The 18,867-nt window shown below is 31.1% G+C and overlaps 1 protein-coding gene across 1 annotated transcript; it reads left to right on the top strand.

Moving 5' to 3' along the window:
- The first annotated feature begins 17,100 nt into the window (after positions 1-17,100).
- LOC139845169 (delta(12) fatty acid desaturase DES8.11-like) lies at positions 17,101-18,231 on the top strand. Its single transcript, XM_071835399.1, has one exon. The coding sequence runs from the start codon at positions 17,101-17,103 to the stop codon at positions 18,229-18,231; it is 1,131 nt and encodes a 376-aa protein (XP_071691500.1).
- The last annotated feature ends 636 nt before the right edge of the window (positions 18,232-18,867 follow it).

Genomic DNA, 18,867 nt, shown 5'->3' with positions numbered 1-18,867 from the left:
TACATAAACATTTTTTTTAGGAGTATATATGTATCCTCATTTTGTTTCATTTTTACTTCCATTCTCTAGCTAAAAACACCCACACTCTCAAGAACATTAAACTCCATAAACATTCAGCAAAGTTCCATGAAGATCTAGCTTCAAAAACCTTACTTAAACACCATAAGAAAACCATACAAAAACACTTTAAGAAATCCTTCCAAGAACACAAACTTACTTCCAATCTTTCATCCACTTCCATCACCCTTTTGATTCTAGCTTCTTACTCCTCTTTTACAGCAATCTTGTCCAAGGAACTTGAGGTAGTATCTATGTTCATAACCTTATTCGATTCATATATATATAGCTATCTTATTTTGTGGTATAAAAGTTTAACAACAAGAACATAGTTTGAATGTTTTCAAACTTGTTTGCAAACTAAATAGATCCTTCTAACTTAACTTTTAAAATACTTCAAGACCTGTAATATAACTTAAATATATGCTAATTTAACAAGGTATAATTTGGTTTTTCAAAGAATATCTTAAAAACTGTTTTTACGACGTCGGAGTGCCACCGGGGACTGTTTTGGGTTGGATAATCAAAAACTATCTTAAACTTTGAGTTGGAGGTTTATGTTCTGGAAAAATGATTTTTACTATGAATATGATAACACATAAAAATTTCATGATTTAATTCAAAGTATAAGTATTTTTAGAAAAATAATCATTTAAGGTTGTTTAAATAAAGGAAAATGTTTAACTTCATAAGTTTCACTAAAGTTTCACCTATGCCGTGTGATTTTGAATACAAACCAAGGTATTTTCAGTTCATAGTCTTAAAGAGGGACTCGATCCAAGGAGATGGCAAGTTGAATCAACGAAAACGGATTTGTAACGAAGAAACTATGACCGAAACAAAATTGGTTATCCAAGACTTGTTTAACTTCGGGATTAATTGGGAAAAATTAAATAAAATCACATCTTTCTAAAATAACATGATATTTTATATATATGTACTCATAATTCAATTTTATATGGTTCAGGATCACCCGTAAACAATACGAGAAGATTAATCATAAGATCTCATGATTGTACGCAACACGTCATTTGACAACACCGGTACTTTATGTACGCAACACGTCATTTGACAACACCGGTACCGTGGGTCAAGATTAATCTCGACCAATACATATACGATGAGGGTTTTATTTATTTCATTGGGGGTTTATTAAACATCTAAATATGAACCATTAAAATTGAATTACTAACAACGAACTGCTAACTACGGACTAAGGAATTATTCAAAGTATTAAAAGTATAACAAGTATATATATGTGACGTTTGTTTAAAAAAGAAAAGGTATTGATATATTATATATGGATAGGTTCGTGATATCAACCGGAGACCAAGTCAAATTATATATATATCTTCAAGACGAAAGTGAGTATATAGTCCCACTTTTAAACTCTAAATATTTCGGGATGAGAATACATGTATTTTATGTTTTACATTATGGACACAAGTAACTGAAAAATATATTCTACGTTGAGTTGTACCACTGGCATACTTCCCTGTAGCTTGGTAACTAATATTTACAGCGGTATTGTAAACGCGAATCCTGTTGATAGATCTATCGGGCCTGACAACCCCAACCGGACTGGACGACCAGTATTCAACGGTTGCACAGTACTTCGTTTCGTGACTACACTTGGTACAGTGTAGTAAGATTTCATATTAAAGGGAATATGCGACGTGATTAATTGTTAAGTATGGTTACCAAGTGCTCAACCACTTAGAATATTTTTATTAAAATGTTTATATATGAAATCTTGTGGTCCATCGTTATATCGCTGCTAGCATCAAACCTATATATCTCACCAACTTTATGTTGACGTTTTAAAGCATGTTATTCTCAGGTATGAATTAAGACTTCCGCTGTGCGTTAGCTCATATTAAGGATACTAGTTGGGACCATTTAAGCCATGATACAAGAACGTTGCATTCGAGTCATTGAAGATCATTAAAGACATTTATTAAGTAAATGACAGTTTAGGTCATTTGGATATCGAGAAATGTTTGACGAGTTTATTAATTTTTTTTATGTAAAGATAGATTGCCTTTTAAGAATAAATGCAACGTTTGTAAAATGTATCATATAGAGGTCAAGTACCTCGCGATGTTATCAACTGTTGTAATTCGTTTGTAATCAATATGGACATCGTCCGGATGATTAGTTTCGGATCCTTTCACGTGGTTTCATGTATTTTATTATGCAAACAATAAAATCTAAATTCAAAGTAAAAATGTGATACTTATTTGGGGAAATAGGGAGTATTAACTAGTGGTAGAGTATTAAACAATTTAACGTGCTACTCGTTTAGAACAAGTTTAAAACAGGTTCTAGTTTGATATTTTTCGATGAGTGGGGCTGACTTCGAAGAAAATTTAATTGTTCGATTAATATTACGAGTCATGCTATAAAAAATAATATTTCGCTCGACTCGTTTAATAAACTCAAGTCAAATTAGCTACTAGAACGATCTTTTGAAATGAGCTAGCTTATCGAACAGGAAACTCACATACGACTAGACTAACTCAAAAACTCGTTTCATTTCGAATGGAGAGAGCTAATCGAGCTTTACGATTCGAATGAGCTTATCGAGTAAAACAAGCTATACGCTTTGTGACGACCCTGAAATTTCCGAACAAATTTAAACTTTAATCTTTATATGTTTCCGACACGATAAGCAAAGTTTGTTAAGTTGAATCTCAAGAATTTTAAAAAGTGTTCATACATTCATTTAACCTCGACCAAATTCCAATGATTCACGAACCATTATATGAACGGATATGATTAGATATGTATATGTGTATATATTATAATTTGAAAACATTAATAAAGTATTAGACGTATAATACTTTACATAAACGTATTTGTTTCAAAATATATTTAAAATAATTATCGACGGAATTAAAAGATAATATCAAATGATTGAATTATCAGATACATTGAATTATGAGTACGAGTCTCTGTTGAGAGGTCCACATTGATTTAAGAAATCTTCCTATTTTAACGATATTCGAAATAAATGGTAAAGTGATCTTCGAGTAAGGACAAAGTGTCAAGTAGCGAGAGCTAGCCAGATTGGTGGAAATTCCTGTTAAATTCCAATACATGCCTACAATAATTGTCCCGTGACTTTTGATAAGATAAATTAATTAACCTTCATATTATGTATTGTGAAAGAGAAATTAGGGAATATAGGTAAATTAGAAAATAGATATTGACAAGTTAAATAGATCGACATTTTACATTAAGATGATTCCTTACGTTTGATTTTCCTTTAGACTTAATCCTACGAGTCATGAGTAAACTGAAAGTTAAAACCTTGAAACCTGATATGATTCATATATGATTTTACTTTCATGAACGAAAACATTTTTTCGATATAATAGACTTTTTAAGAACATCTTGTGACATAATAACTTCTACTATTATAACCTTTGTAATAAAATGATTTTCGAATATAAAATAATTTGGTTATTAAAATATTTTTATGAACGTTGTATATAAATGAATCATATCAATTTTAAACTTTAAAATACAAATGTTACGAAATAGTAATTTTTAATATTCAAACGATTTCAAAATATATAAGTTTCAAATATCATTAGTTTAGAAAAACTATATATATATATATATATATATATATATATATTATATTGTTAAATGAATATTTCAAATTTATATTTCGAAGTGAAAATATATATATATATATATATATATATATATATATATATATATATATATATATATATATATATATATATATATATATATATATATATATATATATATATATATAAACTTAGTCATGACACGTTTCGATAACATGTATATACAACGAGACGATGATTTATAGAAGCAAATGACCAAAACACTCAAATGCATAAGTTACACTTCGTGTGATATAGTTTACAAATGATTTAAGTCTATATTTTGATAAGGGTACGAGTCACTAAACATAAAGTGCTAGTTTTCTAAGCGTACGAAAATGAGTTCAAGAAACCGGAAACGGGACATAAGTCGAGTGACAACGTACGAGTCATTGGAACTAAAATTACAATTTAACTATGCACGTAAATATAATATAATATATAATTAATTATATAATATATAATATAATATATAATTAATTATATAAATATAATATAATATATAAATATAATAATATTAAGAGAGTGTCGGCAACACGTTTTAAACTGAATATGAGTTGTTCCAAGGTGCCATGGAATCGCATGACCACCAATCTCAAATTCCATGCGATTGCATGGAAGGATTAGGTGGGTGAAGTGGTGAAGTGTTTAAATAACGAACGAATTCATGCTCAGTTCATTCTTGATATTTCTCTTGCACACATATACACTTAGATATTATTATTATTATTATTATTATTATTATTATTATTATTATTATTATTATTATTAAGAGTAGGAGTGTTATTATTAGTAGTATTACACATAAAATATTACGACGAGGTTATGAGCGAATTATTTCAAGACGGGTTTTTTTGAGTGGGATAGGGCTAAGGAAATTATGGGTTATAGCTATGGAGGTGATGGGTAATGTTCGGGGGTATGCTCATGAGGCCAATCTAGTGTTTATCATCTCCGTTGCGTCTACGTGCCTTTCCTCAATATTGAATCTCAATATTGATACGTGAGCACTCATAACTTAACTTTTATATATTAATAGTGTATCCCTGACTAGTGCTCGAGTATATAGGATTATGCATGCTTGTATTTTTGATATTGTCGTTAGATAGGTTATGTTGAATCCTGAATTAATTACATATGCGGTTGAGATAAGGTATAAGATATGCATGTCGTTGAAAAGTTAGCGAGAAATTAAGAACTTTTTATTTAGATATCGAATGGTTTCGATGAACGGATTAGAAGTTATAGTCAATTGAATTTTTGTATTATTATTAAAAATGATTATTATTATCGTCGTTATTATCGTCGTTATCTAATTATTATTATTATTATTATTATTATTATTATTATTATTATTATTATTATTATTATTATTATTATCAATAAAAAGTATTATCATTAAAATTGTTATTTTTATTATTAATATCGTTATTATCGTTAAAGTTATAATTAGTATTATCATAATATTTATTATCATTAGTATTATTATAATTAAAAACTAATATTAGTAATACCTAATTATTATGATTACTATTATTATCATTAACATGAACGCGATATAAAAAACGATTAAAAGCTATTAAACGAATCGATTAGGAAATAATGAGTATGAGTATCATGATGAAAATTAAAATATTATAAGATATTGATTTAGATAAAATTATCGTTCTTATTATTTTTATCATTACTATTATTATTAAAAGTATCGTTAGTATTAAAACTATCATTTTAATAAATATTCTCTTTTTAATAGAAATGTCATTGTTATTATAAAATATCATTATTATTGTCATTTTAAATAAAATTATTATTTTAAAGTTAATATTAAAAAGTATCGTAAATATTAAATTTATCATAATTAGAATTATCATTTTATCATAATATCATTTTTAGTAAATATAAATATGGATATTTTTATTAATAGAATAATAATAATTATTATTACAAAATAATACAACTTTTACTTATTATTATTATTATCAATGTTATTTTATTAAATAAATATGTAATACAAATAATATAATTACCTTAATAAAACCTATCATAATATTTTTATGATATTAAAGGAACTTTATAAATTTTATTACTTCAGATATATAAGAGTTTATTTTAATATAAAATTTTATTTATTAAAAAAATGAATTATATTATTTACTCTAATAAACCTTTTAAACATATTTAAAAATATAAAACGACGATATTTAAACTATATAATAATCATGTATAAATTTTGAAAATCATTTTTAGTCAAATTGACTTTTGTTGACTTTTGCATATTAGACTCGAGCATTAGAATTATGATACACTACGGTTTAACCTAAATTGTTGGATAAATATTGACCAACATATAAATATATATAATTAATATAGGTTCGTGAATCCGAGACCAACCTTGCACTTGTTTAATGTCATCATATGCATAATTACAACGAAATACAGTATTGTGAGTTTCATTACTCCCTTTTTAAATGCTTTTGCAATATATATTTTTGAGACTGAGAATACATGCGCTTTTATAAATGTTTGACGAAATAGACACAAGTAATTGAAACTACATTCTATGGTTGAATGATCGAAATCGAATATGTCCCTTTTAGCTTGGTAGCCTAAGAATTAGGGAACTAGCCCCTAATTGACGGAAATCCTAAAGGTAGATCTACGGGAAGTAACAATCCCCATTCTATAATTTGGAATGCTTTAGTACTTCGATTTTATCATGTCCGATGGGTGTCCCGTAATGATGGGGATATTCTATATGCATCTTGTTAATGTCGGTTACCAGGTGTTCACCATATGAATGATTTTTATCTCTATGCAGTTTGCGAAATGCCTGATATGAGATGTATATTTATGAGAAATGAAAATGAAAATATTGTGGTCTATTAAAATTATGGAAATGATCGATTATGATAAACTAATGAACTCACCAACCTTTTGATTGACACTTTAAAGCATGTTTATTCTCAGGTATTAAGGAAATCTTCCGCTATGCATTAGCTCATTTTAGAGATCTTACTTGGAGTCATTCATGACATATTTCGAAAGACGTTGCATTCGAGTCATTGAGTTCATCAAGATTATTATTAAGTCAATTATAGTTGGATAGTGGATATTATGAAATGGTATGCATGCCTGTCAATTCCGATGTAAATAAAGTTTGTCTTTTAAAAACGAATGCAATGTTTGTAAAATGTAACATATAGAGGTCAAATACCTCGCGATGTAATCAACTATTGTGAATCGTTTATAATGTATATGAACGGGTCCTTTCACGCTTACTTTATATACAAGCAGCAACAACAACAATACTCAATCCTTTATATACAAGATTTTATTTTTAATTGAGTTAATTATAGCATTAGTCCCTATGGTTTACTTAAAGTTATAACAGTAGTTCTTTTCTTTTTAAAATTATACTGGTAGTCCCTGTGGTTTGATAAACACACGAAGATTGTCCCAAACCTAACATCATATAATTAGTTAATGGGATATATTAGCCGACGTTAAGTTTAGGACCAGCACCGTGCATATATCAAACGAAAAGGAACTACTTGTAAATTTTCTTCTCTTTTCTCACCGTCATCTTCATCATCTCAAAACTATACACCCTAATTTTATAAACCTTCATCTTCATCATACCAATTGCAATAACCCTAATTTTATAAACTTTCATCTTCATCATTAAATTACAATCACCGAATCTAGACAAAATTTTAAAATAAGGTTAACATGACACCTATAGTACATGAATGTAAAGTCATTGATAATCTTTGAGTTCGGCGAAAAAAAGAACAGATTGTTATTATATTATACTATACCTAATAGGCCCCGAAATCCCCTCCCCCCATTGGTCCCCTCCACTAATAGGCCCCGAAATCCCCTCCCCCCATTGGTCCCCTCCACTGTTCATCAACAGTGTTTTTTCCTTCCCTACTTTACTAACCTTTACCACTTTTTAACTGCTCAATTTTCTTTATTTTTTTTAAATACGCTGCATTTCAACACACTTATTAGTACACATCATATTTTGTATTAAAAACACAATACGTTTAATATTTTTTTTATAAATATTTCAGCTGCGAAGCGCGCTCACCATCCATCTTGTTTCTTCCAATAGACAATGTTAAATAATACAAAAGATAAAATAATTGATAACTAGTTGTGGAGCCCTCGCTTCGCGCCGGGAGCTCCGTTTTGAATGCGGGTTAAAAAAAAAGTCTTGATCTATTTTGTAAAAAAGAATTTTTTTTCGACATCTAATATTGAAGGGTTGTTCCTTTTGTGAAAGTTGCTTCTTTTAGCGTTCGAGTTTTTTTTTTAATTTTAAAAAAAGTTAGTTGATCTATTTTGTAAAAAAAAAATGTTTTTCGACATCTTTTGGTAGCATTGAAGGGTTGTTCCTTTTATGAAAGTTGCCTCTTTTATCGTTGAGGAAGAAAAGGAAAAAAAAAAGTTAGTTGATTTTTTTGTAAAAAAAGAATTTTTTTCGACATCTTTTGGTAACATTGAAGGGTTGATTCTTTTACGAAAGTTGCTTCTTTTATCGTTGGAGACAAAAAAAAAAAAATATTGTGCTAGTGGCCCCTGTGGGTCCAACTGTTTGAGCGCATCGTACAAGTCGGTAAAGCGTGGTGAGTGTTATTATTCAGTATTTTTGGTTTTAGTAATGAGATAAATAATAATTTAGAATTTAGAATATAGGTATAAAGTGGGTGGTTTGATTTGTATTTTAATGAAAGTTAGGGAGTTAGTTTTGTGAAAAGCGAAAATGTAAATTTATAACATGTTAATTTACAATTACAATTCCTAATGGTGGCTGAATTAGACCCGTTAGTCCGATTTTACAAAATGGGAACCTTTACTTCATATAAAAATAATAATAATAATAATTTATACATATAATTTAGATTGAAGATAATACACCAAAACAAAATAAAATGATAAGACCATTTGTAATGGTGTAAAGTGACACCGTCACTTTGCACATGTGGCAAAAGTGACACCAACCTCCTCCCGTAATGGTGTGTCACTTTTGGTGTTACTTCGGCGTTAGTCACAAAGTAACATGGTAAGTGACACCATGTTACTTGTTTTTTTATTTTTTTATTGATTTAAAAATATTATTTATTATTTATATCCCCTTTAATACTTAACCCAATTAGATTTTAACACATCATTACAATACTCCAAACTAACATCAAAAAGTAACATCACCACTACCCCACTCAGAAAAGTAACACGTCCTACTCAGTAAAAAAGTGCAAAAAGGCAAGTGACACCACTCACCATTACGAATGGTCTAAGGCAAATAACGATCATTTTAAATTATCTACTAACTTTATTGGTGAATTATAAAACGGATATGTCAGAGGTGCCGGAATAATCAGTACCTGAAGTTCCATTTGTAATTTGAATTGAAGGATCCAAAGAAATCTATCTATTGCTAAGAAACAAACAAAATAGTAAAAAGGTCGGTATATCCTAAAATATTTTTAGATTGGCTCTTGAATAAAATGAATGATTAGGGTTGATAAAATTTTTATTTGAGATAATTAAGATGAAGGTTTATAAAATTAGGGTATAATTTGAGATGATGAAGAAGTTGTGATGTGGTCCAGCGGTGCCCTTGGATCGGTTTCAAGGTTTCCTCCCGGGCAGCGATGGGGGCGGGGTTATTATCGCTGCATCGGCATAGTCGAAACGGCAGATGATCGCAACGGGTGGTTTAATCCCCCTCGGGTGATCCCAATCGCTGTCCAAAAAAATTTTGAGATGATGAAGGTGAGAAAAAAGAAAGAAAGAATATTAGTCATTTTGACTTTGAAATTATATTGAGGGTAAACTTAACGTAGGTTAATTTGTCCCGTTAATTAATTACATGGAGTCAGGTTTATGACCAACGCCATACATTTATCAAATCACATGAACTACCGGTATATATTTTAAAAGAAAAGGACTTCCGGTATAATTTGGAGTAAACCACAGGGACCATTGATATAGTTAACTCTTTTTAATTTTTAAACTTATAGTCCGCAAGTATTAGTATTTGGTTTATAACTTAAATATTTAACTCGAAAGTTCACATTTTATAACTAGATAAATATAAATGGTAGATATCGACTAATCAATATCTGATCTGTTTTTATCGCATTAAGTAGTCAAACGAGCTTATCTTACTGACCTTTGTATCCAGGGGCGGACCTATATACAAGTGAGTGGTAGCACGGGACACCACTGAAATACGAGATGTAGTGAAAAATTTTGAGGGTTTTTAACTAGTGACACCAGTGGACAAGTATAAATTTTTTGTGTGACACCACTAAAATAAATCTAGTAGAAAAACTTTTGGGTCTTTAACCAGTGACACCACTAACTACCATTCCTAGATCCGCCACTGTTTGTATCATACCGGCCTTTTAATCAATATTTACAATTTTTTGAAAGGAAAAATTCCATGTGGAATATTAAATTACCTTCACATTTCTAATTTTTCTTTGAAAACATATAATAATAATAATTCGACAAAATATTTAGTGAAATCAAAGGCCACATGTATTAATTATATGTCACGACAAAATTAGTCATCATAAATTATATAATTTCAATTGTGATCATAGTTTAATCCCGACAAATTTGATTTCGGATTCTCTTTCTAAGGGACAAATATGGGTTAATGAAGTTGCGGATTCGCTGATCGGCGAGAAGTTACAGGCGTGTTCTGTTTCATCGGATTTTCTAGTGTCTTCAAATCGGGCGTTTGCTTGTCCCGAGGCTGGTGCAGCGGTTACTGATGATCAACCTGTGACCGCGAGTGTGGATCAACATTTAAGTTTTCATGAAGGTCTTCATGATGATCGAAGTTTTCCTGGTGGTAGTGTTGGTGTTTCCGGTTTGGGCTCGCATATTGAAGGGCCTGTCCAAGTTTGGGTTTGTGGGACGAAAACAAATTTGGGCCCTTTGTATCGATTGGCTCGCAAAAGGAAGCATATCGATTGGCTCTCTTGGTTCAATAATCCTTTGATATTTTTACATTAGTTAGTCTAGTGTGAATGTTGATGCAATCTTTGCATCCCTCTGTATATAGATTTGTATTGCGAAGCTCCTGAGTCTGTACAGAACTTTGTATCACTGCTGTTTTGATCTTAATAAAAATATAATTGCCTTTCAAAAAAAAAAAACAAATTTGGGCCCGCAGGCCCAATGTGTAGGGGCTTCTTTTCATGTTAACAGGCCTTTTGTGTTGACTAAGGATAAAAGTAATGCTACTGTACATGATGGTTATCGTGTGTGTCCCGACGTATACAACGTTCATTTTTCGGATATTGATAGGGCTCTTGAAGGCCAGGGTTTCGTCAACAAAAAAAGGAAATTGAACGAGATTGCGATCGATGGTTCGGGGCCGGTCTTCGGGGTGAATGGTTTGGTTTCAAGTGGTGATGTTTCCGGTTCAGGGATAAAGGATTCATATGTTGCTGGTTTGTTAGATAATTTGGCGAATGTTGCTACGGGCAATTGTGCGGGCAGGAAATTTTGTATTTGCACAGATATGGCGTGTAAAGGCTTTTGCCGATAATGGGGTAAACATTCAAGCAAATTTCGTGGGCCCGGGGTGAAGAAATTTGGCCCTAAAGGTAAGGCGAAAGAAAAGACTAAGAAGAAGGTTGCTACGGGTGAGTCGTTTTGCTTACGAGACAACATTCAAGATGACGAAGATGGGATTTCGATTCAAAATGCTTTCAAAGACGCTCCGGTGGTTGAGTCGTGTAAGTGGTCGTACGTGGGTTCGGGCACGGGTCGTTCATTAGAGAAAGGTGGTTTTTTTTGACGAGTTTAGGACGCATGGTTTTAGTCCACTTTCTTCGGGATCTCTTGGTGGTGAAGGGCTCGGAAGTGATTCGTCCTTCTCTTTCAAGGCTTGCACGGTTATTGACATCGACAACAACAACAAAGGTGATTTGGTCTCTTTACCGGGTGCTTATGGTGGGATTGAAGATGAAATTGCCGATTAGGGGGTTTGTCATTCTTGTTTTAAGGTTTTTTGTTTCTTTTGTATTTTGACACAGTGTGTGGCTTGTCTCGAGTTTAGTTAGTTTCTGCTTGGCTAGGTCAGTTAGGCTTTGTTTTCTGTTCTCGAGCCTCTTCGTGCTTTTTCGCGATGTATTCTTCTTTTTCTCTTTTTGAGAAAAAGGTTGGTTATCTATATAGTTTCGTTTTTTGCCAAAAAATAAAATAAATAAATAAATAAATAAATACAATAATATCAATAATAAATCAGTGAATATCATATATCCCTTTCTTAAACATTAAAATTACAAATTTCCACTACTAAACACATTAATATCACACATCTCCAACCTAAATCATAAATCCCTCAAATTTACCCATTTTTTAATTAATCATATAATTAATATGTTTAAATCCATATATTTTAAATTAAATTACTATTATACCCTTCTCTATTTTAAATCAATATATTTTAAATTGCTTTCATGTGTAATCGTCGTGTGTAAACAATGGTGCTTTTTCGTTTGCAACGCTGAGTACGAATTGAAAAGAAGAAAAGAATGAAATTGGCAATGGTGGCGGTTTGGTAAAAAGACGGTGGTCTATAGGTCTTTTTGTTTGCAACATGGTGTTTTCTTCTATTTCATTTTCCCATTTTTCACTTGGTTTTGATTTCTTAATCTAAAAGAGAAAGGGTATATTCCTTAAAACTTACTAAAGCTCTATCTTTCACATATTCTCACCTCACAGTACACCCTGTATACTTCTTCCATCCATTTGTGTAATTAATTGACGATAATTATAACTACATTAATTACAGTTCACATAACTCACAATTTCCGTTAATCCGTTATTCATGGCGACTCCAACGACGGCGGCAACGTTTTCCGACATCCACATCCATCAAGTCCGTCATCCAATTCCATCCATAAAACAACATTAGTATTGTACGGTCGTTGAAATTGAACACCAGGATTGCTAGTGATGCTTTGTTAGCTGAAAGAGATTTTGATCTCTTTTTGTGGTTCATCCGGTTAGTCATGTAGTAATGATTCTTCAATTTCATTTACCCAATTTTCACTAGGTTTTGATTTTTTAATCTAATAAAGTGAAAGGGTGTATTAGTAATAAGATTTATTACGTACACATTTTTAAGTATTATTTATGATTAAATTAGCTAAAAGGTATATATGATAAATTTAGAGTCAAATTTGGGGATATATGATATTAACGTGTTTAGTAGGGATATATGTAATTTTGATCTTTAATAAGGTGATATATGATAATTTCTCATTATAGATAGTAACTAGTTGTGGAGCCCTAGCTTCGCGCCAGGGGCTCCGTTTTGAATGCGAGTTAAAAAAAAGTCTTGATCTATTTTGTAAAAAAGAATTTTTTTCGACATCTAACATTGAAAGGTTGTTCCTTTTGTGAAAGTTGCTTCTTTTAGCGTTCGAGTTTTATTTAAAAAAAAAAAGCTAGTAAAGTGGGGGTTCGATTTGTATTTTAATAAAAGTTAGGGGGTTAAGTTTGTGAAATTTGAAAAAAATATACGTATAAAGTGGGAGTTTGATTTGTATTTTAATAAAAGTTAGGGGGTTAAGTTTGTGAAAATTGAATATTAGTAAAAAAAAAAGTTAGTAAAGTGGGGGTTCGATTTGTATTTTAATAAAAGCTGGGGGGTTAAGTTTTGTATTATAATAAGAGTATAAAGTGGGGGTCGATTTGTATTTTAATGGAAGTTGGGGGGTAAGTTTGCGAAAAGTGGAAAAAGGAATAGGACTATTCATTTCACTTTGCCTTTTAGATATAGGTATAATATAATATAATATAATATAATATAATATAATATAATATAATATAATATAATATAATATAATAATAAAAATAATGGATAGTTATTAGAGAGTAAAAAGTATGTGGTCGACTTATAATATATGAGAAGTGTAATGGTGAATTTATGAAATGTGAAAAGTTTGTGGTAAGTTTATAAGAGTTATAAAGTTAACTATTATAAAAGTGTGGTTGAATTATAAAAAAGTAAAAAGTTTGGTGGTTGAAGTATAAAAAAGTAAAAATGTTGGTGTGCAGTTGTGAAGTTTGAAAAGGTTACTATTCATTTTAACTATGCCTCTTAGATATAGGTATAATATTTAAATCAATGTTATGGTAATAAAATACAATACAATACATGCCGTAGAAGGCGGGCTGTTTGGGTAACTACCAATTTTTTGGTTCCAAAAAAGAAAAAAAGACGTTTGCTTTATGTAGCGTTGACTAATGCTAACGACGAAATGTTAGTAGTTCTAGTACTCTGTATTTTACTTTATTTTCTTTTTCTTTTTTACCCATTTTCAAAACAGAAAATCACATGATACATTACCGTGTACGATACGAATTATATGGTTATTAATATTAATTTAATACACCTTATATAATACAGTAATGCATATAGAACTATCCCAAATGATTATTGCTAAACTGCTACGGAGTATATGTTAACAAGCTGAGTTTAGAATATATCTATAGCATGAGTTTATTTGTGGTAAGTCTAGTTGTTGCAGCTTGCTTATTCAAATGTTATAAGTTAATAGGTATGGATGTCATAATTAGATTCTAGTGGGTTGCAGTTGATAATGTCATGGATGCTGAAGGGTAGCTGCTGACACAGTCAAAGAGTTCGTGGGAATGAAATGGATTAAGCAAAATAGAAGGGCCTATATTGGGTTTAGTGCATTCATATGAATACCTAAACTCTGTTTAGGGTTTCATCCATTCTTTCAATCTCGTTTTCATGTTTCACTCCACCAAATTAATCCGTAAAGTTATATATTTGTTTTATGTAGTTGTAATCATCTTGATGGTTATATTTTGTTGAGTGATTCTTTTTTTTTTTTTTAAGTTTATGTTATTAGTCTGTTTTTTACAAAGTTTGAGAATGTTCATTGTTCTAAGATTATTGGGAAATTTTGTGTTTGTAGTTTTGTTTGATTGAAGATTTAATAAAAGTATTGAGGTATTTCAATGACAATTATTTTTTAAAATAACAATAACTATATAACTAAGACGATTTTATCGAAAGATAAAACATACCAATAAGAATTCAACCAAATAAAACAGATAGGCTCAATACTAGAAAATAGACTTTCAAATGAACTATTGTTAACTACAACCGAGTCAAACAACCCTCGACTAAACAATATAAAATTAAGGATAGTTTTCAAAAGAATAAATAAGTTAAGATATATATGTTGTCTTGTTAAATACTTTTGTTAGACTAATTTTTATTCTACATTATTATTTCCTACCTTTTCATGTATTATGACATAACTTATTATTGATTTAATACATCTTATGTTATGAGAATTGAGATAGGTCTTATTAATCAACCTCTTAATGTAATATGAATTATTACTAGACTTATGTTTAATGTGTTATTTATCACATTGAAGTTAATCCCTACTTGACCTCTCACCTAAATAGGGGCTTAGGCACACCATTAAGCTAATCCCAATAACACATAACAATGACTATAATTTCATCACCAATGGGGATATAACAAGTAGAAGATCAACATCCTAATTTGATTTTGTTCTCATGACATCTTTATCACTCAATTCAAGTAAGTTTTAAGCCTTAATGATTTATTGTGAATTACATGCAGGACCGGTTCTAGGGTAGGGACACAGGGGCGACCGCACCCGGGCATCACATTTTAGGGGGCATCAAATCTGTAGTTCTGAGTTTTTTTAAGTGCAGTTGAGTTTTTTTTTTTTTTTTGTAAGTTCAGAGGAGAAATTTCATGGAGGAAGGGAGATGAAGAAATAAAAGTCAAAATTTGAAAAGAGAACAAATCTTTTGTTCCTTGATATTGTAAGTTTTTTTTATTTGTCAGATGTGTTAATTTTATTAAAATTCAATATATCGTATAACAGATATAGCGTATTGTACAATCACATATGAATTTTGAAATTCTAGTATAGCAATAGATGTGTCATAATAATGTGAATTCATAAAATAAGTTTACTGATTTCTTAATATAATACTCCATAGTACTACTTGATTTTTATATTTTCTTTAATTTAATTATTTCTATAAGGAACAAAAGTCCTTTTCTGAAAGTTCTATTTTATTAGTGTGTCACAGACAAATTTTGGTATAGTATAAAAATGAATCTTTTTAAGATGTCAATTTTTGAAAAAATGTTTAAGAATAAAAATGTAAAGTTGATTGTCTTTTTTGAAGGTAGACAATTATTTTGAAACAAAAGAAAAATAGAATTATATACACATATTTCGGGATAGATCAAGTAATAGTCTAATAATTTAGACACATGTTACATTACTTGATATTTTTCTTTTACAATTTACGCATTAATTAAATCACGTATGAAAAAGAAAAAGACACTATAAAAATAGACTCGAAGTCATCACTTTTATTGTAGTTTATCTCTTCAAATTGTCACACTAAATTTATTTAAAAAAAATTAACGTCAAAAAGAGTTATATAAGTCGATTAACTTTCGAACACTTGTTTATAAATAGAGTAGGGGGCATTATTTGATCGGTTCGCTCCGGGCAACAAAACACTCAGGACCGGCCCTGATTACATGATTGGTTGAGATTATAATATGTCAAACAACTCGTACAAGACAATACAATAATATACAAATTGTAATATGCTTACAAGATATTTCATGTTCAAATCTCAATATTGTAACACATTTGGGTCGATAACTTGATTATTATCTTGTATACATCCGACTAATAATTATTGTTCTGCTCGAGTAATATGAATACTGGAAACTTTTTTTCGTTTACAATTTTAGAACAAAAAAGGAAAAAAAAAAAAAAAAAAAAAACTAGGTATGTATATGTGAGGATGGGAAGATGCAGAATGACCAGAATACCCTCCAAAAGTATGTGAAAATTACAAGTGAATTGCTCAACAGGGAGTAGTAGGCATTTTTTCAATTAGTATATTAGGAAAATATCTCAAGGATCATTTATACATCCAAGACATAATTGATACTCAGTAATAAACGTACAATTGCCCATATACATCCAAGACATAGGTAGGTAACCAAATACCTTGATTCCATACACACTGTAAATAGTGTTATTATACCCAGCACAGCTAAATTGACCAATATTAGTTTAGTATAATGTGATAATTAGAAACAAGCAAAACTAAAGCACCCAAACCCCTACTATAAAATGCAGGGAACTTCTCATATCTAGGAATCAAACAAGTACCAAAAACCATAACATCTATTTGAGGTATCTTTTTGGTCCTTGTAATCCAAACTATATATCTTATTCATAAGATAATTTTATAAACAAACACTAAACTTTTTTTTTTTCTTTACTTTGCAGGATCTTTAATCAAAACCGATAAGATGGGAGCCGGTGGCCGTATGAATGATACTGCCGATGCAAAAAATGTCCTCGAACGTGTCCCGGTTAACAAAACACCATTCGAAATTAGTGATCTCAAGAAAGCAATACCGCTACACTGCTACAAACGCGATCTCTTACGTTCTCTTTACTACCTTTTCGGCGACATAGCAATATGTTTTACTTGGTACTATCTAGCATCAAACTACATTCCTCTTCTACCTAAACCACTCAACTACGTAGCATGGCCGATTTATTGGTTCATCCAAGGTAGTAGTTTTATGGGCATTTGGGCCATAGGTCACGATTTGGGACACCATAGCTTTAGCGAATACCAATGGCTCGATGATGCAATTGGTTTCGTCGTTCACTCATCTTTCCTTACTCCGTACTTTTCGTTCAAGTACAGTCACCGTAGCCACCACGCGCACACGAACTCAATGGAGTACGACGAGGTATGGATCCCTAAAAGAAAAGCCGATACCTTCTATTCCGAAATTCTTAACAACCCACTCGGAAACATGTTCATGACTTGTGTTCGGTTGCTACTAAGTTTCCCACTGTACTTTACCTTCAACCTTCACGGTAGACCGTACGAAGGGTTTGCAAGTCACTTTTACCCACAAAGTCCTATATTCAATGATAGCGAACGCCTACAAATTTGGCTCTCTGATGCGGGAATGCTCGTTGCTTACTACGCGCTCTACAAGATCGCAGCGGCCACCAGTGCTACATGGTTATTTTGCATTTACGGTGCACCATTGTTGGTTATGAATGCTCATTTCATATTTTTCACATTTTTACATCATAGCCATCCATCTCTAGCCCATTTTGACAAAAGGGAATGGGATTGGATTAGAGGTGCTCTATCAACTGTTGATAGAGATTATGGAATCTTTAACCATATATTTCATGATGTGACTAATGCTCATGTGGTGCATCATTTGATATCAAGTATCCCTCATTATCATACTGTTGAGGCAACTAAGGCTGTCAAGCCCATTCTTGGAGACTACTATAAATATGACGATACTCCGATCCTAAAGGCTTTTTGGAGAGAGACAAGGGACTGCATATACGTTGAACCCGATGAAGGTGCAGAACAGAGTGGGGTGTATTGGTTCCGAAAGTAGATCGACTTTGTAACTTATGTTTGGTATAATCCATGAGTCCACAATAAGTGTTCCAGGATTTGCACTATCTTTTTTATGCTTGTAACATTACTTGTAACAATGTATTAATTGGAATTTCCTGTGGTTGTTTCACGTTATATCTATGTAGTAGCAAACACACATAGTTCATATAAGATCCAAGTTCATGAACATCTATATTTTGAATAAAAAACACAGATCAACGGGGGACATGGGACTAATATGCTATTTAATCAGTTGATCATTAATTGTAAATCTGACTCGATACCTTGAAGCATAACCCGAAACCGAACTCTTAAAGGATAAATAGATGTCATATTCTGTATTTATAAATATTGTAGCTGCTCATTACTCGGTATACAAAATGGAAGATCTTTGTTTTGCATGTCAAAAGAGCTGAAAAGTGTATATTTATGGCATTTTGTGTATGATATTCAAGAATATGAAAAGGTGGATCAAGAAGAGAAACAAAGATAGTGTAGATGTATGCACGTCTTATTATCCCACAATCGAGTTGGGCCACTAACCTATCATCTAACACTCCCGCAGTCCGAACGGCGAAATTGCGAAAGCTCGGACTGGAACAAAACAATACATATTAAATAAAGAAATAAAAGA

This window comes from Rutidosis leptorrhynchoides, chromosome 4 (genome assembly GCF_046630445.1).
Source record: "Rutidosis leptorrhynchoides isolate AG116_Rl617_1_P2 chromosome 4, CSIRO_AGI_Rlap_v1, whole genome shotgun sequence".
NCBI lineage: Eukaryota > Viridiplantae > Streptophyta > Magnoliopsida > Asterales > Asteraceae > Rutidosis > Rutidosis leptorrhynchoides.
This window is presented reverse-complemented; position numbering and strand designations above follow the sequence as displayed.